At 43.6% G+C, this 25,000-nt stretch overlaps 2 protein-coding genes across 6 annotated transcripts in view; both read left to right on the top strand.

The window, feature by feature from the left end:
• The window catches only part of niban1a (niban apoptosis regulator 1a), an 83,423-nt gene that overhangs the window by 24,660 nt on the left and 33,763 nt on the right, over positions 1-25,000 (top strand). For all 5 annotated transcript variants that reach the window (XM_086048136.1, XM_086048134.1, XM_086048138.1 and 2 more), the window contains 4 exons: positions 3,813-3,928; positions 4,827-4,931; positions 8,969-9,131; positions 9,607-9,794. In XM_086048136.1, coding sequence (XP_085904262.1) covers positions 3,813-3,928; positions 4,827-4,931; positions 8,969-9,131; positions 9,607-9,794 — 572 coding nt within the window. The remainder of the gene's footprint in view (positions 1-3,812; positions 3,929-4,826; positions 4,932-8,968; positions 9,132-9,606; positions 9,795-25,000) is intronic.
• The window catches only part of LOC147138013 (uncharacterized), a 2,952-nt gene continuing 2,102 nt past the window's right edge, over positions 24,151-25,000 (top strand). Inside the window, exon 1 of the mRNA XM_086048140.1 lies at positions 24,151-25,000. This exon is cut by the window's right edge and continues 259 nt beyond it. Within this exon, the coding sequence (XP_085904266.1) occupies positions 24,961-25,000 (40 nt within the window). The 5' untranslated portion in view covers positions 24,151-24,960.

The raw sequence follows: 25,000 nt of genomic DNA on the forward strand, positions 1-25,000 counted from the left end.
CCACAGTTCACAATATTTTAATGAAGATGTATGATTTTACCTTTATTTGTGTATCAATATAAAATAGCCTACCATTCCCTCCAACATCAATATTTATATTGCATTCATATTGTATTTGATCAAAAATCACAATTACAACTGAAAGTGCTTCCAAGATCACGATCAGTATTTATTTGAACAATTATGAGAACTTAGATATTTAAAATGTTCAAAAGGACAATAAGGGCAAATGTAACATGGGATAAGACACTTCACACATAACAGGCAGATTTATAAAACACTGTTTAAGTCAGCAACATTTAGCCAGCTAACGTGGCACTTCCTGTTAGTGCTCTTATTTGAAACCAATAAGCACAGCTTCCAGTGCACTTCCTGTGTCTGCTATTTAGCAGACTGACACCTACTTAATGATTGTCATACAGCAGCAGGTATGCCACATAAAACACTTGTCATAAAATATCATTATAAAAATATCAAACAGACCCAAGGATAATTGTAATGTGTTTGCATGCACATTAGATTGACACGATTTACTGGCCGGTAACACACACATCGAACAAACTCAGGATAGTGCGCATTGCACGCAGACATCTCACTGTGTCACACGTGCCACTGTGCATTACATAAACTAAACTTCTCTTGCAAGAACATGATACAAATGCATGCAAATTTGTCAATAGTTAAGACACTTAAATAAAGATGAACATATTTTCCTCAAAGAATAAATAACTTTGTGGCCTTTTCGACAGGATTAGTAGTTTTTGTGTCACCGGCGCATCACAACACACCATTAAAGCTTTGGAGGAGGCATTTCCCAAATCGTTTTGTTGCAGTTACAATGAACACTTGTGACTGTGTTATTTTGGACAGACGGTGTAATACATTTACAGTGGTATTGTTTTTTTTTGTTTCTAGGCGTGTACTTTGCACATTAAATCAACTTTTGTTGACACCCCTTATTAACATATATAGTGAGATCAGCGCTGCAATATATATGTATTATAATTAGAGCTGTCAATAGATAAAAAAATTGAGAGATTAATTAATTATGATCTGTACATAACTGATCTAATTAATCATTTTTTAAAAAATATACTTTATTGAAATTTTACTTTATATATACCAAAAAAGCAAACAAAAAAAACAACAACTGAACGGACAACAAGAAACACTGAGCAGCCCGAGTTACATAGAAAATAATGAAAGGATAGTAAGGACAGACAATTCCTCATATAAACTCCAAATATTCAAACAGTTATCCCCGAGGCCCTCCACTTCAGTGAGCCGGTACCTCTTGCAAGTACTGTACTCTCATAAGGGGCTCCATAAATCCCAAAATAAATTCTAATTCCCACTTAATTTTGCGCTTAGCATTTTCATTGGCAATACCTTAAATATTTCTGTATGCCACTGAGTAATAGTTAGTGGCTTTTCCTTAATCCGATTAAACAAAATACATATTTTTCCTGCCAAAGACAAAAGCTGACAAAAAGTTTAAACTTGTTCTTGTCTGTAAATTTGTTGAGAGATGGCAGTAGATACTGACCAGGATCTTTACAGATTTTCGTCTTCAATATTGCACTAATTTCCTTAGTTATACATAACCAATATTTAGACATCTGTGGGCAGTTACATAAACAATGCAAATAAGTCCCATTTGTAATTTTACATTCAAGACATACAGGACACATTTGAGGATTGATCTTATTCAAGAAGACCGGTGTCCTGTGTTGCCTATGTAATATTTTAAACTGAGCTTCTTTATACTTGATACTGAGAAACAATGACTGTATAATAGATATTATTATCTTTCCAGTCCTTTTCCTCATAGTGACATTGAAAATCTTCCTCCCATCGTTAAATCGTCGACGTAATATTATGTTCATTGTAATCCTGCAAATTGGCATAAGACTGCTTAATAGAGTTCTTTACATTGAGATTTATTACAAATTTCTCCGTTGATGTTGGATTTACCCACTCGTAAATAATTCTACTATGGCATGCCCAATTGTAATGCAGGATATTAGGAAGAGCCAGTCCTCCTTTATTTATGGGTAACTGTAAGGTTTTAAAACTCAGTCTCGGCTTTTTTCCTCTCCAAATTAATCTATTTTTTAATCTCACTTAAAAATTGCTAAGAAAAGCCCCAAAGCCCCCCCATTGTCTGTATGCATTAGGGGTGTGGGAAAAAATAGATTTGCCAATATATCGCGATTTTGGGCTGCCAAATATAATATCGATTTCTCAGAAGCTAATATCGATTTAATGATGGCAGTGTGTAACACTCCATTTTCTTTTTTTTTTGAGAGAGAAAATGTGCAAAACACAAATAATAAATAGGATGCTTTGAAGCAAATAGTTTTGACTCAATTTGTCCTCCAATCTATAACTTCTGATAAACATATACAGCAACTTCATTTCTCATCTCTACATGTAATTTTGATATTAACTGGGTAGAACATCACTATATCGTGATATTGCAATATTGTGATAATATCGTATCGTGCCCCAAGTATCGTGATAAGTATCTTCGCTATTCACTTGACAAGAACATTCGTCAGCCTGTCGGTCGCAGACTTGCTCATACGCAGTCCTTCTTACAAAGAATGCATATCACTCTGAATTTATAAATAGTGCCATCAGGGCATATTTTAAATTTACCATGCATCAGACCAACAACTCTCACATGCTCCTCCATTTTCACGTCTTCTCTCCGCTACTGAACTTGCCTTCCCACCTACAATAGGAGCCTATCAGGTTATGCCAAACACAATGACAGCCAATCAGTATCCACTAGGGATAGACCGATTATCGGCCAGGCAAATTATAAGTCAAATTTGTTTATATAGCCCTTAATCACAGGAAAGTCTCAAAGGGCTTCACATATGCACCAGATCATATACACAACATTCCCTGATCTTAACCCACAGGAGGGCAAGGAAAAACTAAAAAAAAAAACATCTGGGGAAAAGTGAGAAACCTTGAGAAGGGACCACAGATGGGGGAATCCCCCTTTCAGGATGATCAGGCTGCAATGGATGCCGAGTGGGCAACATTGAACACACATTTTAGTACTATACTATGTTTGTTAAAGTGAAAGTTAATCAAATGAAGTGCTGCAAGATGACATCGCTAAAGTGAGCAGGTGCATGGGGCTTGTGCTTATGTTGTTGGAGGTGTAAAAAACAATGTGACGTGACAGAAACGGTAAACTTTCGCATAACTTTGTTTTGATTTCCACAGTTTTAAATTGATTTATTACCCAGCAGAGTTTTAAAAAAGGCAGATGTTGTTTTAAGTGATATTATGTTCGACGTGATACCTGCAGCATAGCCGCCGATCTTATTTAGCAATGTCGGCACATAAACATTGGGACTTAACGTACCTTTCCCCATCTGCGATTTTAACAGGATAGCCTGAATGTTCCCAAACAGGAGACCGCAGTGTACGGGGGCACCTTCAAGCTCAGGCTTGTTTGCGTATGAAATAATAATGTCACTTATCCATGCATTTATGATTTATCACGGCTTCTGGCGTCCTGGCTCCTCTTTAGTGCCGCCGCACTCCTCTCCCGCATGCAACAGTCAATAGCGCCCATGCGTAAGCTCACTCTAATAAACTGATCAGAAACGGTACGCAAGTGGACCGAACTGAACATGCCATACCGAAACGTATTAATACACCCACGTGTACCGTTACACCCCTAATATATGGATATGTATAGTTTTAGCTGTAATGATAACAAGTGTATGAAGCTGATAAATGTAACTGTACAGTATTCCATCTTACACACCTAAAATCTCCCTGGACAGATTTCTTGAAGAAGAAAACATGTCAAGTTCAGGCCTTCCTGAAAGCTGTCCAGCTTTACAGACAGGACAAAGGAAAATATGAGGCTTGGGACATGCTGATTGGCAGCGATGTCAAGGTATGGTGCCTTTCAAACCCCAAATGAGAGATTCTGTATGTATGGGTATGTGTGCGTGCGCGTGTGTGTGTGTGTGTGTGTGTGTGTGTGCATGCGTGTGTAGGGGTTTGTGTGTTTGAAAGGGCCTGAGGGGCTGTTTGTGTGAGTTGAATCCAATGCTTGTTTTTTCAATTGAAGGGGAAGTCAACCCAAACATATATTTTTTTGTTCTATGCAGGCCCCCAGTTGAAACAAGGCATTCTGATTAATATTGTGTTTGTGGAATGTGCAGCAAGCAGCAAAAAACACCCCTTTTTAGCCTTGTATTGTATCTCAGGGGTCGGCCATTTTATCACTTCCGTCGACTGAAAATGACATCACAGATGCCCTGAGGGCTCAGATAACGACCAATCATGGCTCAGTTTCCGAAAACAGGTGAGCTGTGATTGGTCGTTTCCTGAGCCCTGAGCAACTGTGATGTAGTTTTCAGTCGACAGATGTGACAAAATGGCCCCAGTGATGGCTAAAAATGGGTGGATAAACCCTTATTCCACAAACTCAATACATATCAGAATGCCTTGTTTCAACTAGTGGGCTTGCATAGAACATATTCTTGAAAAAAATATGTTTGAGTTGACTTCCGCTTTAATAAAGTATTTGCATAAGAAAATCACTCCTCTTATTCATGTTAAGGGTATTAAAATTCAATGAAATAATGGGACAGAAAAATAAAGGGATTTCTTTAAAGTAAATAAAATGTGCGATTAACTGAGGTATGAAAAAAATGTGATTAATCACGATTAAATATTAATCAATTGACATTACTAATATATATATATTAAAAAGTCTACATTTGAAAGCAAACATCTGTAATCGGGTACAATTAACGTTGTGACATGTTATTGTGGCTGTATGTCAGGTGCTGGCCAACCTAGTGATGGAGCAATTGCTGCCATCTCTGCAAAAAGAAATGCTTCCCCTTCTGAAAGCTAAGAAGACAGGAAAGAGGAGAGTTTGGTTTGCGGTGAGTCACCTGTCCACTCATTTTCATACGTATTTGTTGCGTAAGCTTGAATGAATGACTGACTGAATGACTGTGCCATTATACACAACAACTAGGAGTGTAATGAAAATTGATTTGAAACTAAGAATATATTTTTATTTAAAAGATGCAAGTGCATCAGTACATGGACTAATGAATTGGTCTCAATAAAGCTTGAATTTGCTGATGGCCCGATCATAGGGATCTCCCAATCTGATCACCAGATCTGGGCACTTGACCCTTTTTTGCCAGTCCGTCCTCCGTCCGTGACCTGGGTACCCTTCCGGCCTCGTAAATACATTTGTATGTATTTACAGTAAGTGCTCTTAAAATGCTTCTCCGCCCCAAAAATCCCCCCCAGGGCTGATTAGTGGGCCGGACTAAAATCCACTGACGCCCTTGCTTAGTCCGGCCCTTTTGTCAAACGTGTCAGCCTCCGTTCTCCACCCCAAAAATGGGCGTCCGTCCGAGACGGAGGGACAGACCGTTCTGCCCCCGGGACGGACTGCCCAGCTCTGCTGATCACATGATCAGAAATCGTGGCCGATCAGGTGGCTTTCAGCTGATTGAAGGATCTTCATTTTCTGAAATGGTATTGGTCACAAAGTGACCAAATCATCCAAAACTGAATATTTTGTGAAATGAAGCAGTAATAGCTTCATTTTATATTAAACAATGTTATGTTTTGTTTTGTGGGATGGGCAGTGGTACGAGAGTTCTGTCAGAGCCTTAGACGCACGCATGAAGGCAGTAGCACAGCGTCAATTGTTTGGAGCAACAAGGAGACACAAACGATATGTAAACAGGGTTAGCCAAAAGATACTTCTAAAATAGCCTAAGTCTGTCTTGCCTGATTATAAAGCCACCTCACTGAACAGTGGCACTTTGCAAATGTTTGTAAATTTTGCACACTCCTGTGGTACCTCCAGTATTGCCACACGGATCATTCAAGCTTCAGCTCTCTACGTACGTTGATCAATATTCCACAGCACTAGACACTTTAAAGCACTCAAGGACTGTCTGCATAATCGCACACGCAAATTTGCATTAGCTGTACTGCTTTTGGTCTCTTAAAAATGGTGCTAAAATTATCTGCATCATCTGCACAATCATAACAGTAATGTACCGCACCACTGAGCACTTGATCTCTGCTCTTATGGCTCTCCACACTGTTACACAGCTGTCATTGGGTGGTACTACTGCACAATGCACAATCCTTACATTGCAGAAAGAGTTTCTACACTTGTATGTCATGTCTTTGTTTATCGTAGTTGCTTGTTACTGCAATGCTAGTGTAGCTCATACTCAAGGAGACAAATTCCTTGTGTGTTTTACATACTTGGCCAGTAAAATTCTGAATGGCATGAGAGTTGAGAGAGAGCGACAGACAGGTTGGCAATTGTGAAGTGTCCAAACAACGTAACTTCAAAGAAAGGTTTACTGAGTGTTAATTATTTTGTGAGAAACAAGCTGGTTCCCCACTAGTTGCATTCAACGAGGTCATAAATCTATGGACTCACATGCATGGAGTGGTGTGACATATTTCTGGTAAAACTGTTTCCGTTTCAAATATTTTATTGTGAGACAGAACAAAGTAATAGATTATGCAGCATACATTGTGTCTCATTTACCAAACATACCGCTGACTGTGCAATCCAAACAAACCACTAACATAATTAGATAAGGGGGAAAGAAAAACCCAATAAACAAAACACAAGCACCAAAAACACAGATCAAATCCCCCCAACCCACCCCAGAGTAGTGCTAGTCACAATCAATAAATATGACAACCGCATTGTATGTTTTATCTGTCCATTCTCTCCATGAACGAAATCATCGTTCTCCATATCTTTTCAAAGTCTTCGTCTCTTGTTGAGGATAATCCTCTCCAGGTGAAGGATATCAGTCAGTAGTGAGATCCAAGCTCTGAACGTTGATACATTTTTCCCTTTCCAAAGCAACAGGATTAGTTTTTTTGCACACAAAAGGCCATAGGACAGAAGTTGTCGCTGTACATTCTGTAGTTTTACAAAGGTTTCTGACACGCGGAGTATAACCAAAAGTGGATCTAACGTTAGCTGCACTCCAAAAACCTTTGAGTAAAATGAAAATATGTCAAGTCAAAATTCCTCTAACTTAGGGCAAAGTACATACCTATGTGACAAATCCGCCTCTGCCTGGTTACATTTTTCACACACGGGTGAAGTTTCTGGAAAAATTCTATGTAGCTTTACTTTTGAATAATGTAGCCTATGCAGAATTTTAAACTGAATCAAACAATGTCTTGCATTGAGTGAAAAGTTGTTAACATACTGTATTTCAGGCCCATATCCCACATGACTTGAGATATTATGTTCCCAACGCCTTCCTCCTCCCAATCCTGTTTTATACCATCCATATTCATTTGTCCTTGTAATTGTTCGTATATAAATTAAATTGCACTCCTTTTTGTTATACAGTCTCTGAGGCACTGATCCAGATTATCAGGTGTCGGTTTCTCTATTTGACCCTGTTGGAGTATCGGAGCACCCCAGTCGATGGACTGGAATTGCCAGCACAGCTGTTGATGAGCAGGCGTTCAATGCGCTCAATCCTTCCATCCACCGAGAAACAACTTCAACCTGAGCTTGTCTGTCGCACCACAGTTTACAGTCAGAAAGAAGTTTGTCAGAAAAGGCAAAAGCTTTATTAGGACAAAACTGCAAAGGCACAACCTGTCCTGCCTGAGAGAGCCACGTTTCGTTACCAACTGCCAAATGGGAAATGGGAACCCGCAACAGTCGTAGTCAGCAGGCACCCAGAGATCGTACAAAATCATCACAGGAGAAGGTCAAGTGCTGAGACACAACAAGCGTCATCTCCTAAAGTGACTCTGATCTGCGAACACTGACTCAATGACTTTAGAAGAAGACACTATGGGTCAACCGGCCCCCAAAGAAGCTTCACACTACACTACCGCTCGATCAGGTCGCACAGTAAAGCCAAGAGTTATTAGAGATCTATAAAAACCAAAAAGTTTCAAGTGTTTTAGATTAAGACTTTGGTGAAATTGTTTGTTGTGATTGTGCGATTTTGTGTGTGAAATAAATATTGCCAGCATTATGTTTCAGTTTTGCTGAAGTTCCTTGAGCTGGTTAAAAGTGAATGGTACTTTGATCGCTTCACCGATACTTTGATAACAATTAATAAGACGTCATTTACTAGAGTTGGGCATCTCGTCTATGTGACGGACCGGTCCGTCTACTCGCCTATGATGGACGACTGTTTTGCTGAACGTTGAATGATGGGAAAAATGTGAAAATAGAGGTAGGATAGTCGGAAGCCCATGTATTTAATACGTCTTTCGTCTGTAGTCCGTCTTTAGTCTATTTTTCGTGGCAAGGCTTTGATGGCCGCGGCGAGGAACAATAGTGAGTTGTTGTTGCTTGGGAGACAGATCTGAGTGAGGGACCTGGCTGTGAACAAGCTTCCATGGCACAGAGGGTCACTGTGTGTCACTCTTTCTGTTCGAATATTGGCCAGCGGGGGAAGGTGGGGGCTATTGTAGTCTGCAGTCGCAATCGCTAACGGACGCAGTCAGAGGCGGACCGGCCTATAGGCGGACCGGCCTATAGGCGGTTACTATTTTCGACTCACCCCCCAAAAAAGGCTAAGGATGAACCACGGAAGGGTACCCACGCTGCAGATGGATGATGAATTACGGACGCTCAGTTTTTAGTAAAATGCCCAGCTCTGTCATTTACTGTAACTCAATGCCATTTCAGCAGACTGTGAGTATATTTTAAAGAGTTTGAAGTCATCGCTATGCGCTAGATAAATGACAGGAAGTTAGCACACCTTCGTATCCCCAATGCGTCTAAATATTTCGGGACGTAACCGCGATCTAACTTAAGACAATGATAAACAACAGCTTAAGGCTCTTTACTTTGAAGAATTGAAGTTAAATTTGTTTTGTTTGAGCTCATAAATTGAACCCAATCAAAACTGATGTTAAACTAACTAAAACTACTTGAATGCAGACTGTGGAGGCAGCATACATTCTGGTCCAAGAACATCTTTTGGGAGGACTCTCTGCATTGAAGGAACAATGTCAAAAATCATTGCGGCAACAAGAAGTGCTGATCCACTCAGACATGGACCAGATTGTCAACTGCAGGCAACAACTGGAGGGAAAAGTCAGAGGTGAATCTCTTTTTCTTTCTCATTCTTTACTTATTTTGAAGGTGACAGATGCTATTGTTCTAGAGATACAGCATTCTTTTTTTTTGTCATAAATGTAAACAGAACTACTGCTTCAGAGTGGAAAATAGAATGACAGCTCTAAGACAACCAATGTGTCAGTCCAGGCTTAGAGGACTATTACCTTTTGAGAGGAAGGGAAGAATTCTGTGTAGTGGTAAAACATTCTGAACAGAATATACATTTCATTCACCAATTGAAGTTTGAACATGCTTAGAAATAATGAAACTTGAATTCTCATCAAAGCAGTGTTAAATCTATCTGTAAAATAGTGGCAAGTCAATTAAATTATTTCTTCCCATTGAATCTGTTCCTTGAACCATTTTCTCTCTATTAAAGTTCTCTTTGCATGAAATGCCTATAATTTTCCTTCCAAGTTCCGAGAGAGAGATTTAGATTTTTTTTCTTTGTCCTCCAGCTAAAGTAGCATTGTCAGCAGAGAAGGTATGCGCCGAGAGCATCCAGCCATACCTTGGTTCAGTCCTTGAGGAGCTTATGGAGCCAATCAGCACTGGTTTTCTGGAGGGCCATAAACTGATTGAAAGCATGATGGACACAGTGTGCAATGACATTCGGCAAAGCACGGACAATCAGCAATACAAACAGGTTTGGCTCTTACACGTTTGTGTATTAAGGCGATCCAATGGAGTATCCGCTTTGGAGGCAAAAATAAGCCAGCTACCAGGACAAATGTTTACAGCAGTTGGCAACTACTTTATGTTCACACTTATTTATACAGGCAACAAATTTGAAGTAAACATTTTGGAGCTGTGTTATTTGTGGCCACAGAGTCAGCAGATCCCAGTCAGGTTTCAACACCTAGTCTTTGGAACTGGAGGGTCATGTCAGTAAGGGGATTTGGTTTGAAAAAAAATGGACTAAGAAAAAGAGAAGCTGAAAGAAAACACCCTCTTGGATGGGTTTCATAAACTCCAAAGCCTGGAAATTATAATTGGCGACATGACCTAAATTTGTCAGAACGTTGCTGTAGTCTATTCCTAATCTATACTAATTGTGGACATGCAGCCACCAGTGGCCACTCCCCGGCCGCCTCACTGTCCACCCTTGCCCCACGACAAGGAGATGATTGACAAACGCGGCTAGGTGTTGCATGTTGAAGAATCTTTGTTCCACCTAAATAACTGCCGTTTCCACATGAACCTATTTCACTGACTGAGGAATACAACCTACTGTGGAAGGAGCCAGGAGCACAGCAGAGCTTTCTGGACTGGTAGTGGCAGCTTGCAATGTCTGGTTGGTTTTCCATGATTATGTTACGTTGTGTTTGACTTCATTTTGAAGCGTTTCAGACACAGACATCCGGTAGTCTCTGTCATAGCAAAACAGCGGGGAGGAGCCTCAGGCTCCACTTTCGCTTTTGCCTTCCTCACTTACGTGTGTGTGGTCCATCACCGTGATTTTGAAAACGAGCCATCCTGTACATTAACCCTAACCCTAACCCATTGAAGATCACCACACCAATTAAAAATTTATGGCTACGCCACTGCTTGTGGGAGACTAGACTGGATCAGAATTGTTTTGCTAATTATTTGCTGGATTTTGTTTTGTTGTGTATCGTTGCTTTGACCTATTGCCACTTTAAGGTATCCCTGATTTACGGGTTTCTGATGCGGGCTTTGAACACCACTTGAGCCAACTCAAGCATTTCACACATGTTCTTTAAGTTAAGTTTCACCACATGACGCCTGCATCCCATCGGCGACTGTTTCGGCGCATAACGACCCGTCGACGACAACTCATCAGCACATGGCAGCCGCATGTCTCATTCAATTCACCTTGGGAATGATTTTCAGCATTCCAAAACCACCAACATTTTACTAAATTCACAATTCTCACATTTTTATTCCCCCCCAAAATCCCATTAGTTCCCAATGACATCTTTAACAGTACAGATTTGCATCATTGCCATTCGAAACTAAGAATGTTCGGCTCATCCACTTCACCTTGGAGCTGATTTTCAACATTCCTAAAATTTTTACAGACCAAAATGTTCAAATTTTTGACCAAATAATAGAACAGAGGTGAACTGGACGTGCCCCAAAATGAAGAGCAAGTGTGCCAAAATGAGCAGGAATGTCCCCAAAATATTTACAAAAGGTTCCAAAATGATCACAAAGTGCCCCATAGTTGATTGGAAGTGTGCCAAAATGATCAGGAAGTCTCCCAAAATGATCAGAAAGTGCCCTCAGAAGGTCATCCTCAAAATCTAGCCTGGTTGCTCACTGAGGAATTCTCCATACCAGTGGGAGGCCAAGGATTTTCAATAGACTTTCAACAACTATTGTGACGGCAGATGGGGAGGACTACAATGGTGAGTCCTTGTGATCACTCGCTGTGAGTGGGCGCACAGGAGTCGGTCGATCGCAGCCTTCCTAGTGCTGGAGAGCGACCAGCGGGCCAGAGGAGCTGAACACAGGTGTTCGAGTTCAACTGGCTTCCATATTAACCGTCTCCCAAAAGCAGCTGTGGCAGTTAGGGTATTGTCAATCCAGTAATTTTGTGTGTCTTGTCTGCTGTCACAAGCTACATCAAAATTGTTCAACTGCATACATTCTTCAATAACCATGTGAAACAAAATGTCTCGTTTACAACTTCCGACTAGCTGCAAGAAATTGTAAGCATAATAACAAATAAAAAGATAGAGAGCGGTATTTGAACTGGTGACGCAAATGAATTAAACAACACCTTCGACGGGACTGGTCTATCCACTGTCTCACGAACTGGCACACTTCAACCAGCAAAGAATTTGTACTTGCAAATCTTCAACGAGTGCACAAGTTAATCTGGTGCTCAACACATACGCCCATGTCAACTGGCTTCTGGGAAGCAAAGTGACATGGTCGCGATCGTGTTGTTGTCATCTTAATGAAGTTCGTACCTGACACTCCCACTGACTTATATGCACCGAATCAATGATGACAAGTAAAAGTATGCATAGATGCAAAAATAATTGATGTCAGAAAGAAGCATTAATGTGTTTCAAGTGATATTTTAATCAGCCCCATGCTCCATACGCCTGAAAGTCCCTCCCGGATGGCCAAACTTCTCACCCTATCTCTAAGGAAGAGCCCGGACGCCTTGCGGAGAAAACCCATTTCGTCCGCTTGTATCCGAGCTCTTGTTCCTTCGATCATGACCCACAGCTTATGACCATAGGTGAGAGTAGGAACGTAGATGGACCAGTAAATTGAGAGCTTCGCCTTTCGGCTCAGCTCCTTCTTCACCACGACAGACCGATACAGAGTCTGCCCGACAGCAGATGCTGCACCGATCCGCCTGTCGATCTTCCTCACTTGTCGATCTTCCTCACTTGCGAACAAGACGACGAGATACTTGAACTCCTCCACTTGGGGCGGATTCTCATCCCCGAGCCGGAGAGGGCACACCACCCTTTTCCGACTGAGAACCATGGTCTCAGATTTGGAGGTGCTGATTTTGATTCCAGCCACTTCACACTCAGCTGCGAACCTCTCCAGTGAGTGTTGGAGATTGCGGCTTGAAGAAGCCAACAGTACCACATCATCTGCAAAAAACAGAGATGCAATACTGAGGCCACCAAACCGGACTGCCTCGACACCTCGGCTGCGCCTAGAAATTCTGTCCATAAAAGTTATGAACAGAATCGGTGACAAAGGGCAGCCTTGACGGAGTCCAAACCTCACTGGAATCGAATCAGACTTACTGCCGGCAATGCGGACCTAGCTCTGACATTGGTGGTACAGGGACCGAACAGACCTTATAAAGGGGCTCGGTACCCCGTACTTCCAAAGCACCCCCCACAGAACTCCCCGAGGGACACGGTCGAACGCCTTCTCCAAGTCCACAAAACACAAGCAGACTGATTGGGCGAACTCCCATGCACCCTCGAGGACCCTGCTGAGGGTGTAGAGTTGGTCCACAGTTCCACGGGCGGGACGAAAACCCCATTGCTCCTCCTGAACCCGAAATTCGACCACCTGAAGGACCCTCTTTTCTCCAGCACCCCTGAATAGACCTTGACAGGGAGGCTGAGGAGTGTAAGTCCTCTGTAATTGGAACACACCCTCCGGTCCCCCTTCTTAAAAAGGGGGATCACCACCCCGGTCTGCCAATTCAGAGGCACTGTCCCCGATGTCCACGCGATGTTGTAGAGGTGTGTCAACCATGACAGCCTCACAACATCCAGAGTCTTTAGGAATTCCGGGCGGATCTCATCCACCCCTGGGGCTTTGCCACCAAGGAGCTTTTGAACTACCTTGGTTACTTGAACCCCAGAGAAAGGAGAGCCCACCTTGGAGTCTCCAGGCTCTGCTTCCTCAGTGGAAGGCGTGTCGGTGGAATTGAGGAGCAGGGTTATTATAGTTTGGGATTTTTCATTTTAGTTTAGTTTTTATTTCGTTTTGACTTTTTATTTCGAATTCAGTTCGTTTTAATTAGTTTTTAGAATAGATTTGTTAGTTTGTATTAGTTTTAGTTTTGGGGAAAATGCTTAGTTTTAGTTTAGTTTTTATCAGTTTTAGTTTTAGTTTTTTAGAATTTGATGTATTTGTCAGGTGCAGCTTTTTTTTACAGTAACATGTTTTATTTATTCAAATAAAGATACCATTTGAAAAATGTATTAACTTACTAACAATGTATGAATAACCATCAACAAATAAAACACAACAGTCCCCTTAAACTTAAGTGCAATAAGGCCAAGAAAAGTGCAGTGCATTAATGCTGCTTCTAAAGTGAAAATACAGATGAAACAAGCAACATAAAACATAACATAAAAACCTGGCAATTGAACAGGAGAGTGCAGACTTGTAACATCAGAATATATGTCAACACATTTAAGTCCTTCCATATTGAAAGTGTGTGGGTGCGTGTGCAAGAGAGAGAGAGACAGAGAGGTTTTTCCCCTCGAGCAATATGCCGCACGAGACCCCGTCTCCGTGACAATGCATTTGCTTTTGTCTGAGACACAATCATAATCAAAATAATCCCAAATGGGGCTCTGTCGTTTTCTCCCAACTTTCGCCATTATAATGTTGTTTTATTTTTGTTTTATACCCATCAGACCTAATTGTAAACGTGTTACGTCACTTCAGACGTCGAGTTGCCGTACAGCTGTACAACTGTCGTAAAACCGGCAGCGCCGTGTTTTACATTTCAAATGATCACAAAAGCTTACAAAGATGAAAACGAATGGTATTTTCGCTACGATTATCATTCGTTTTAGTTAGTCTTGTGAGCAGACAATGTCGTTTTAGTTAGTTATCGTTTTTTATTTTTTTATTTCGTAAACCAAAAAGTTTTTATAATTTTAGTTTTCGTTATTTCGTTCGTTTTTGTTTACAATAATAACCTTTTTGAGGAGGTCTTCGAAGTATTCTCCCCACCGACCCACAACGTCCCAAGTCGAGGTCAGCAGCACCCATCCCCACTATATACATTGTTGATGGTGCACTGCTTTCCCCTCCTGAGACACCGGATGGCGGACTAGAATATCCTCGAAGCCGTCCGAAAGTCATTTTCCATGACCTTACCAAACTCCTCCCACACCTGAGTTTTTGCCTCAGCAACCGCCGAAGCTGCATTCTGCTTGGCCAGCCGCTAAGTGTCAGCTGCCTCCGGAGTCCCGCAGGCCAAAAAGGCCCAATAGGACTCCTTCTTCAGCTGGACATCATCCCTTACTGCTGGTGTGCACCAGGGGGTTCGGGGATTGCCGCCATGACATTCACCGACCACCTTGCGGCCACAGCTCCGATCGGCCGCCTCAACAATGGAGGCATGAAACATGGTCCACTCTGACTCAATGTCCGGCATCTTCCCCCACCTTTGGAGCCAACCCACCACCAGATGGTGATCAGTTGACAGCTCCGCCCCTCTCTTCACGCGAGTGTCCAGAACATGCGGCCGCAAATCCGATGATACGACAACAAAGTCGATCATTGAACTGCGGCTTGGGGTGTCCTGGTGCCAAGTGCACATATGGACACCCTTATGTTTGAACATGGTGTTCGTTATTGGGAGGAATGCCCCCCCCAGGCTGGACCAGAGTGGTGTTCCGTTACTGGACCGTTGCAGGGACTGAACAGCCCTAAACGGGACACCACTCTGGTTCAGATCAGGGGGGGCCGTTCCTCCCAATCACGCCCCTTCAGGTCTCACTGTCATTGACCACATGAGCATTGAAGTCCCCCAGCAGAACGATGGAATCCCCAGGTGAAGCGCTCTCCAGCTCACCCTCCATGGACTCCAAAAAGTGTGGGTACTATGCACTGCTGTTTGGTGCATAGGCACAAACAACAGTCAGAACCCATCCCCCTACCCTAAGGCGGAGGGAGGCTACTCTCTCGTCCACCGGGGTAAACCCCAATGTACAGGCGCCAAGCCGGGGGGCAATAGGTATGCCCACACTTGCTCTTGCCGCCTCTTACCCTGGGCAACTCCAGAGTGGAAGAGTGTCCAACCCCTCTTGAGAGGACTGGTACCAGAGCCCAAGATGTGTGTGGCAGTGAGCCCAACTATAGCTAGTTGGAACTTCTCAGCCTCACACACAATCCCCTGCCAAAGAGGTGACATTCCATGTACCAAGAGCTAGTTTTTGTGGAGAGTGGCGGTACTAAAGAGAGAGCCAGAAAAGAGACAGAGCTTGAAGGTCCCCGTGTACACTGTGGTCTCCTGTTTGGGAACATTCTGGCTTTCCTGTTCACCATCGCCGATGGGGAAAGGTGTGTGGATAAGTCCGAAAATTGTGTGCCGACATTGCTACATGAAATCGGCGCTATGTTGCGGCTAGCACGTCTAACATGCACGGCATCATCCGACTGTGAATGTTTCTTAGAAGAGGAAGTAAGCAGTCTTTTTAGCCCAAAACGTCAACCTTAAATAGAGAGATTTATCATATTGTACCGTCTTCCAGGAACACGCCATCAGACGTAGTTTAATTATCACGTTTTCATTAATCCAAGTACAACTGCTCACGCTCTTCTTTCTCCGCTGCTCCACTCGCTTGCCGTACGATGCATTCATGAACATCGGAAACATCACAACTCAGCAATCCACGAATCCGATCACAACAAAGATAACCCAATTCGTTACAATATGCTGTTGAACATTCAAAGATTTCAATGCCTAAAAGGTTTATACAATTTCATAAAGACTTTTAATTTTTTTTCATTACAAAAAGTTTTAATATCGTTAGCTATAATTGTAACTGTTATTGTATGTATTTTTTTTTTTATCACAAAAAGTGTATACATGTACTGTAATGACAACTTAACTTAATGACAACAAGTTAATGACAACTTGTCTTTAACTTGAATACTTAGGTGTGTCATTGGCTTTTGCTGCTGAGCATTTAAAGATTTCAGTGTCTTAATAATTTACTAAATTAAGAGATCTTTATTGTAAGTGTATTTTTTATTCTGGTGTAATTTCTTAGAATATCACCCGAATGGTTCGCTTTTATTTATTTATTTTTTAAAAAGTACCATTTACTTGTCATCTTTTCAAAATAAACCTTTAAAAAAAATAAAAATCTGTTTTTTCTACCAAAAATATACCGAACCGAAGTTTCCAAAAAAACGAACCGAACCGAAATGTGATTTAGCGTACCATTACACCCCTAATATATACACATACGTACATAAACATATCTTCATTTTACATGTCAAAAAGTCTTTGCGGCTCTCAGGGTTTTCTTTTCCGTGGAAAACGGGTGAAGTGGCTCTTGGCTCGAAATGGTATAAGTCTGGATTGGACGTGTTCCCACCTTGAGCCACGGTAGTTTTAAAACAAACCTTAGAGACACGCTTTGTCTTGTTGGTCGGCTTGCCATGGCTTTCGGCCATGTAAGCAAAAAAGTTCCATATGACACTTAACGTGTCATGCTTTTCAATGAGGAGCGGAGGGGCAGCGGGAGCTTGACTTACTACTTGAGGCCATCTTCCTCTTGCACACATGGCGTGCCACTTAAGACGTTTCTCACATGTCGGTAGACAGGCGCGTATACTTGTCTTTAAGACAGAGTTGGTGAGCTGCGTGTTTTTATTTATTTTTTAAAATAGTGTTTCAAAAAAATGGTATTGCGCCGTTTTTGACGCCGAAAAATCAAGGTACAGTGGTGGTACTGGTATCCCGTGCAACACTACAGCTCTCTCTCTACCTTTGTTTTTTATTTTTCACTGTTTACAATTTCTTGCAGCAGGTCAGGAGTTGTAAACGAGAAGTTTTGTTTCACATGTTTATTGAAGAATTGAACAGGTATGCAGTTAAACAATTTTTATGTAGCTTGTAGCAAAATTACTTGACTGGCATTGCCCTAACGACCACCGCTCGAGTTGGGAGTCAGTTAATCTGGAAACCAGTTGAACCGAAATCCACCACCATTTCTTCGGAATTCCCTGCATTGATCAGGAGGCGGTTCTGCTGGCACCAGTCCACAAAACCCTGAGTAAGTTCTCTGTACTCCCGATCATCTCCGCCTGTGATGAGGCCGACAATTGTAGAGTCGTCAGAGAACTCCTGCAGGTGACGGGTAGGGGTGCTGTAGTTGAAGTCCGAGGTGTAGAGGGTGAACAGGAAGGGAGCCAACACAGTTCCCTGTGGGGCCCCCGTGCTACGGAGGAGCACGTCATACACACAGTCCTGTGTCCTCACATACTGTGGCTGGTTTGTGAGGTAGTCCTGGATCCATGTGGTGAGGTGGTGGGCCACCCCCGCCCGCTCCAGCTTGTCTCCCAATAGGGTGGGCTGGATGGTGTTGAAAGCACTGGAGAAATCAAAGAACATGATCCTCACAGTGCTCCCCGCCTTCTCCAGGTGGGAGAGTGAAGTGTAGAGGAGGTAGATGATGGCATCATCCACAGTGATGCCAGGCTGGTATGCGAACTGGAGTGGGTCCATTGAGGAGCTCACCAGGGGGCGCAGGTGGACAAGGACCAGTCCCTCCAGGGTCTTCATCAGGTGAGACGTCAGCGCCACTGGTCTGAAGCTGTTGAGCTCCTTCGGGTGGGGCGTCTTTGGCACCGGGACCAGGCAGGATGTTTTCCATAGCTGGGGGACTCTGCCCAGCTTCAGGCTCAGGTTGAACATGTGCTGGACAATTCCAGCGCAGGATTTGAGGAGCTGGGGGCTGATGCCATCTGGACGCGCTGCCTTCCTCGCCTTCATCTTCTTCAGCTGGTTCTTCGCCTGAGATGTTGTGAAGGCCAAGGCTGGGCAGGAGGGAGTGGTGGCTGTCTGGTGTAGCTGGGAGCTGGAGACTGTGGAGAAAAGAGGGGAGGGGGTGACACACCCAGCAGGAGGAGTAGGTGGAGGCTGCAGCAGGAGAGACTGAGTGGGGGCAGGCATCTGATCGAACCTATTGAAAAAGAGGTTCAGCTCATTTGCCCACTGCAGGTCCCCCCCAGTCCGGTTCTTGGGTTGTCGTGGCCTGAGATGGTCTTCAGGCCCCTCCAGACTCCTCTGGCATTATTCTGCAGCAGCTGCTCCTCCATCCTCTTCCTGTAGGACCTTTTCCCCTCTCTGATCCTCCTCCTCAGCTGGCGCTGCACAGTCTTCCGCTCCTCTTTGTTGCCTGATGCAAAAGCCCTCTTCTTCTCCTTCAGGAGAGATTTTATGTCTGGTGTGATCCAGGGTTTGTTGCTGGAGAAACACCTTACTGTCCTAGTGGGTATGGTGTTCTCCATGCAGAAATTTATAGAGTCTGTAACAGTGTCCGGTAGACTGCTAATGTCTTCCCCGTGAGCATCGCTGAATACTTCCCTCACAGTTCTGCTGAAGCAGTCCTTTAAGGCCTCCTCGGCTTCTCCAGACCATCTCTGAACTGTGCGGGTCACCGCTGGCTGCCTGCGGACCAGAGGTTTGTACACAGACTGGAGAGCCACCAGGTTGTGATCAGCTTTGCCCAGCGGGGGGAGGGGCAGTGATGTGTATGCCTCCTTGGTGTTGGCATAGAAAAGGTCCAGTGTTTTATTGTCTCTGGTGTGGCAGAGACACTGTGTGAATGAAGGCAGAGAGGAGGAAGGGGAGGCATGATTGAAGTCACCAGAGATGAGTAGCAAGACATTTGGGTGCTGTGTTTATAGCCTACTCACGGCTGCAGTCAAGACATCACAGGCTGTGTCGCCGCTGGCAGCGGGGGGGACGTCGACGGTCACCGCGATCACATGACTAAACTCTCGCGGGATGCAGAATAGCCTCATGCCAACAGCTAGCAGCTCAATATCCCTGCTGCAAAGCTGCTCCTTAATCGTGATGTGCCCAGGATTACACCATCTATCGTTCACAAACACAGCCAGCCCTCCTCCTTTCCTCTTACGACTCTCCAGCCTCCTGTCCGCACGTATGATTTGGAAGCCGTCCAATTCTACGCCGCGTTCGGCGTTAGCGCTGTTAGCCATGACTCCGTGAATAGCATCAGGCTAGCCTCCCGAAGGTCCCTCTCATGCCGGTTAAGTGCCGCTAGCTCGTCCATCTAACAGATGAGAGGACGGGATGGTGTCGTCTCCTCCTTTCCCGGCGTTTAACCCCCGCACGAGATCCCCGTCTCTTCCTCCTCAGCTCACGGGGGATATCGGGTCTCGCCCCGGGAGTCGGCGCAGGGTTAGCACGGAGTGCTAACAGCTGATTTTGGCTGTAAACAATGGGGGCGCGGCTTTGAGCCAAGTCGCCGGACACGATCGCGCAAAAAATAGCCACCAGCAGCAGCAGCAAGAATACCGCAGTTTGGGTGTCCATTGCTACGCAAGTTTACGACTATCAACTATGTGAAAAAGGTATGAGGTAGAGTAATAGTAATATTAATAGTAATAGTAAGGTACAAAAACACACGAAAAGGCTCACCGGTGAGCCGGAGCTGCTGTAGCGGGCTGCCACTCGCGCGGCGCCGGAACCGGATTGTTGTTTCCAATCAAAGTTTAATTAATTGAACAGGACATTAGGCGGATTAAGATCCTTTTTTTCTCTTCATCATACATGCGGTAGCCCTTTGCATTGTTTGCATATCCCACGAAACGAAGCTTCACAGCCTTTTTGGCCAGTTTCATCTATCTTCATCAGGGGTATGTGCATAAGCACTGCAGCCAAACACTCTCATGTGATGTATGTCAGGTTTTTTTCCATACCATCTTTTGTAGGGTGTTTCTTGCTTCAGGACAGATGTGGGCAGCCTGTTTAAATGTAAGCTGCCGTGGCTACAGCCTCTGCCCAGTACATCTTTTGCAACTTCGCATGTGACAGCATGCTTCTAGCTGCTTCAACTAATGTCCTATTTTTTCTTTCTGCAACACCGTTTTGCTGTGGTGAGTGAGGTACAGTAATTTCATGATGAATGCCTTGAAACTTCAAATATTCTTGAAACTCCTTTGATGTGAACTCACTACCATTGTCTGTTCTCAGTCTTGTAATATTTTGTCCACATTCATTTGTGAATGTTTTCTCAAATTCTTTAAATTTGTCCAGCACCTCATTCTTCTGTTTCATGAAGAATACCTTGCAGCATCTAGAGTAGTCATCTATGAATGTCACAAAATATTTTGCTCCACCAATCGATTCAGTCTGCATGGGACCACAGACATCACTATGAATAAGCTGCATTCTCCGTTTGGAACGTATTCCTCCAATCGACTTGTATGGCCGTTTGGACAGCTTGCCTTCCACACATCCTTCACAGAAAGGAACCTCTGTTTCTGCAGAGAAGTCCACTCCTTTTACCATATCCTTCAGTTCCTTCAGCTTGGTGGTGTGTCCCAGACGCTGGTGCCATAGACTAGCTTCTAGTGATGCACTATGACAGACAGATGCATGTCCTTCAACATCCAGCTGAAAAAGTCCATCAGCTCTTTGGGTTCCCATTCCTATGAGAGTTCCATTTTCTCCACGTATGGAGCAGTGAGATTTCTTGAACTGTACTGTATTTCCCTTTTTGATCGCAGCTCCCACTGAGAATAGATTCCCAGCTAGCTTTGGAACATACAGAACATCATACATTGTGACATGTTTTGAATCACTTACTTTGAAAGTCATTTTCAAATTGACATTTCCTATTCCAAGGGCGTCAAGCACCCTGCCGTCACCTAGTCTTACAGACTGTGCCTTTGAGAACTGTTGGTATTCTTGAAGTATATCTTTATCACGTCATGTGCTTTGATGCTCCTGAATCAATCAACCATTCGCCCTGTTGCGAATTGTCATTTGAATGTACTTCTTTAGTGACAAAAGCACCTTCAGATGAACCTTCTTCATCTTCACACATCATGCTTTTGGCCTTGTGGGTTTCTGTTTAGCTTTACGTTTCCATCTTGGATAATCACGCTTGATATGGCCTTCTTTCCACATTTGTAACACCTCCACGTGCTCGGGCTTTCTGCTCCCACTGTCCTGCAGTTATCCTGCACAGTTGACTGGAATTGTGAAGACATGGCTGATACACCAGCCGCCGCAGAACCACTGTAGTTAGCACTGGCATTAACTCGCTTTTGCTCTTCATTTATTAATGCTTGCTGAACAAACTGCAGTGTCAAATTGTCAATCTTCGTTTCCAATGCAGTGACAATTGGTGGCAAACTTCCCAAAAGTGTTACAATTTGATCTTCCTCTTCTATTACAGATCCTATTGCTGATAGCTGATCAGTAAGCTCCTTCTTTTGTTTTAAATGATCATTCAAATGATCAGTCAAACGTTCCCCTTCCACCTTTCATATCGGAAATATGTTTTCTTCAAAAACAGTTTATTTGCCAAGGTATCTCTCTCAAAATGGCCTTTCAGCGTAGTCCACGCCTCTTTGAGAGTCTAACAACTTATCAAATACAACTGGGTTGTACTCACATTCAGCATTATCATGGCGAACGCCTTCTCTCTCCTTTTAGTGAATTCGGCCTGTGCGTGTGCGTTAGCATCGGCGGCTAGCAACTCCGTCTTTGTTAGCATGCCCCACAATCCTTTAGCTCTTAGCAAGTGCTCCATCTGAAATTTTCATGTTGCCCAACTCTCCGGTCCACTCAAATTGTCAATAAACAGCTTCTCGTCCATTGTGAAGTCCCACAATACTGTTTATCTCTTACAAAGAATTACATGTATCAGCTTTTTCAGCGTCGTTCTGGGCCCATAACCTATTGGAGATAGAGCGTGCTTGCTTTTTTACTATTGAACTGCGCAGCAACTGGCAACATACAGCAGCGGCAAAACACAGAAGTAAGTCAAAGGCTTCCTCGACATACACAGTCAGCATGGAGCAACAGCTTCACCCATTGGCAAAATTACTTTACTACAACAACCATTACCTGCCAGATTAGCGGTACTCAGACACACCGTCCCCAGGTAACTCCTACCACTTTACAACTGAATAGAGTATTCATGAGGGATTTTCCACTGAAAGCTACGTTGCCCAGTAGAAGTCTCCGTACAGGGCAAGTCTGCACACCAAACATGAGTGTGATGTTATAAACAGCATAAGTTGATAATTATTTTTCAAAAAATAATGGCTAAACAGTCAACAGGCCACACCTGTCTTTTTTTCTTAATAGTCTGCAGGTTAGGCCTAACAGAAAATGTGAAGGGATACCCACACAGTTTTATAACACAGAATGCCTCATGTACTGTCGGGCAATTGTAAAACTCTGTGATACGATGAGAAATTCTATTTCTTCTGTAGTCAATATTCAAGTGGCCTTGTGCCAAACATTCCCAAGAGACTCAATGATTTTGTCCCAAACAAACAACAAAAGTAGTCACTGCAAGTTTTTAGTTTAGTTTTTAGTAAAAAGAAAATTCTGAAAATATTTTGAATTTTCATTATGGTTTATTTGTTATTTATTTTAAAGTGTTTTATTGGTCCCCTGCCTAGTGCCCGAAGACTGCTGGGATAGGCTCCAGCACTCCCCGCGACCCTTGTGAGGATAGGCGGTATAGATAATGGATGGATGTTTTATTGGTTAACAAAATAGAATACAAAAATACATATAAAGATAGCTGGAGTATGCAAAAGTGTGGTATAGTGTGTGTGTCAGGGGTGGAGCTATGGGTGTGCTTGGGTGTGCACAGGCCCACCCAGATTGACAGACTGGCCACCCAGTGAGATTCATGAAAAAAAATATCCATCCATTATTGATACCGCTTATCCTCACAAGGGTCGCGGGTCGTGCTGGAGCCTATCCCAGCTGTCTTCGGGCAGTAGGCGGGGGACACCCTGGAATTGGTTGCCAGCCAAATGCAGGGCACGCAGAGACAAACATCCCCACTCACAATCACAACTAGGGGCAATTTAGAGAATCCAATCAACTTACCATGCATGTTTTTGGAATGTGGGAGGAAATCGGAGTACCCGGAGAAAACCCACGCAGGCACGGGGAGAACATGCACACTCCACACAGGGAGGCCGGGGCCGGGATCGAACCCACGACCTCTGAACTGTGAGGCGGACGTGCTAACCAGTCGAAAACCTGAAAAAAAATATGCTTTTAAATTTTTTGTAAACATGGAATCATATTTGCATTGTCCAACCCTTTCCTTATAACGTAATTTCCTTATGTGGGAAACGACTACGGTACCTGTCCTGTATAAAAGTATGTTAACAAAATACATATGTAACAAGTTAACAACACGAGCAATATAATAATTGTTATAACTGGTTGTTTATGTGATGTATCAGTTGCTCTGCAGTTGCTATGTTCCTTTTATGCTTTGTCCTTTATGATGTCATATAGGCTTGAAGTCTTACAGTTTAAATCTTTGGAGTGAGGATGCACTCTCCTCCCGTCCTGATCTCTGTTGTTACTTTGTATTTTTCTTGATAGTCTTTTTACTCTTCAACTTCAGTGTCATACCTGCGAATAGGGTTAAATCCCGATCCTCACATGACAGAACGTACTGACCAGTCATGGACCCAGCAGACTCAGACACTTCCCTCAAGCCGAAGACGTCACCACCTGCTCCTAACCATCCCTCCACTACCACCCACCCCCTGTAAGCTCTGTCTTTTCTTCCATGTCTCTCTCATCTTTGCCAACTACTTGTCCTAATTTTGTACAATCCCCTTATAGTTTAACAGCCGATGTTTTGTTTTTAGACTCTGATTTTTCTGACTGTGAAGATTGCCATGATTTGGTTAATCTCCTTTCTGATTCCGATTCTGACATTGATTTTGGGCTTCCTGCTTTTTCAAGCCCTCCTCAGTTTTTGTACGATGATGATCCCTTAGTTTCCCATTCAGATTTTGACACTGATTATGGTTTTCCGAGTCCCTTCCCAAGTCACCATTCAAGCCCTAGTCAATTTTTGTCACGTTTTTCTGATGATGATTCCTGAGTGTCCACTCCAGAACACTTTCCATCAGACCCTAGCTTGTGCGCCCGGTTGGCCATTTACACGGGACCCCCGCGGGGTGGCCAACGTAGACGCCCGAGTAGAGGTTCTGGTTCCTCCCGTAAGCCCGTCTTTTTCCATGTTGCGTCATTCCGAACCTGTACCCCTAGTGTCCACCACTGAACACTTTCCTTCAGACCCTACTTTGGGTGCCCGGTTGGCCATTTATATGGGACCCCCGCGGGGTGGCCAACGTAGGCGTCCGAGTAAAGTTTCTGGTTCCTCCTCAGCTTTGTCCAAGTCACATCATTACGAACCTTTGCCCAAGCCACTACACTCCCCACCTTTTTCGACACCGCGTTCACTGCGTACTTCTTCACCTAGTCCCGTTCATCCTGTTTCTTCTAGTTTACATTTCACTTTCTGTACTCCCAATCCCTCGTGTGTCGTGTGCGTCCCAACCTCTATGGTGGCAGGCTGATGAGGCTGGCCCCCTTCCCGGCGCCTCAGCAAATGCGGG

The sequence above is a fragment of the Filicampus tigris genome, chromosome 12, assembly GCF_054856515.1.
Source record: "Filicampus tigris isolate MCC_2025a chromosome 12, RoL_Ftig_1.0, whole genome shotgun sequence".
NCBI classification, from domain to species: Eukaryota; Metazoa; Chordata; class Actinopteri; order Syngnathiformes; family Syngnathidae; genus Filicampus; species Filicampus tigris.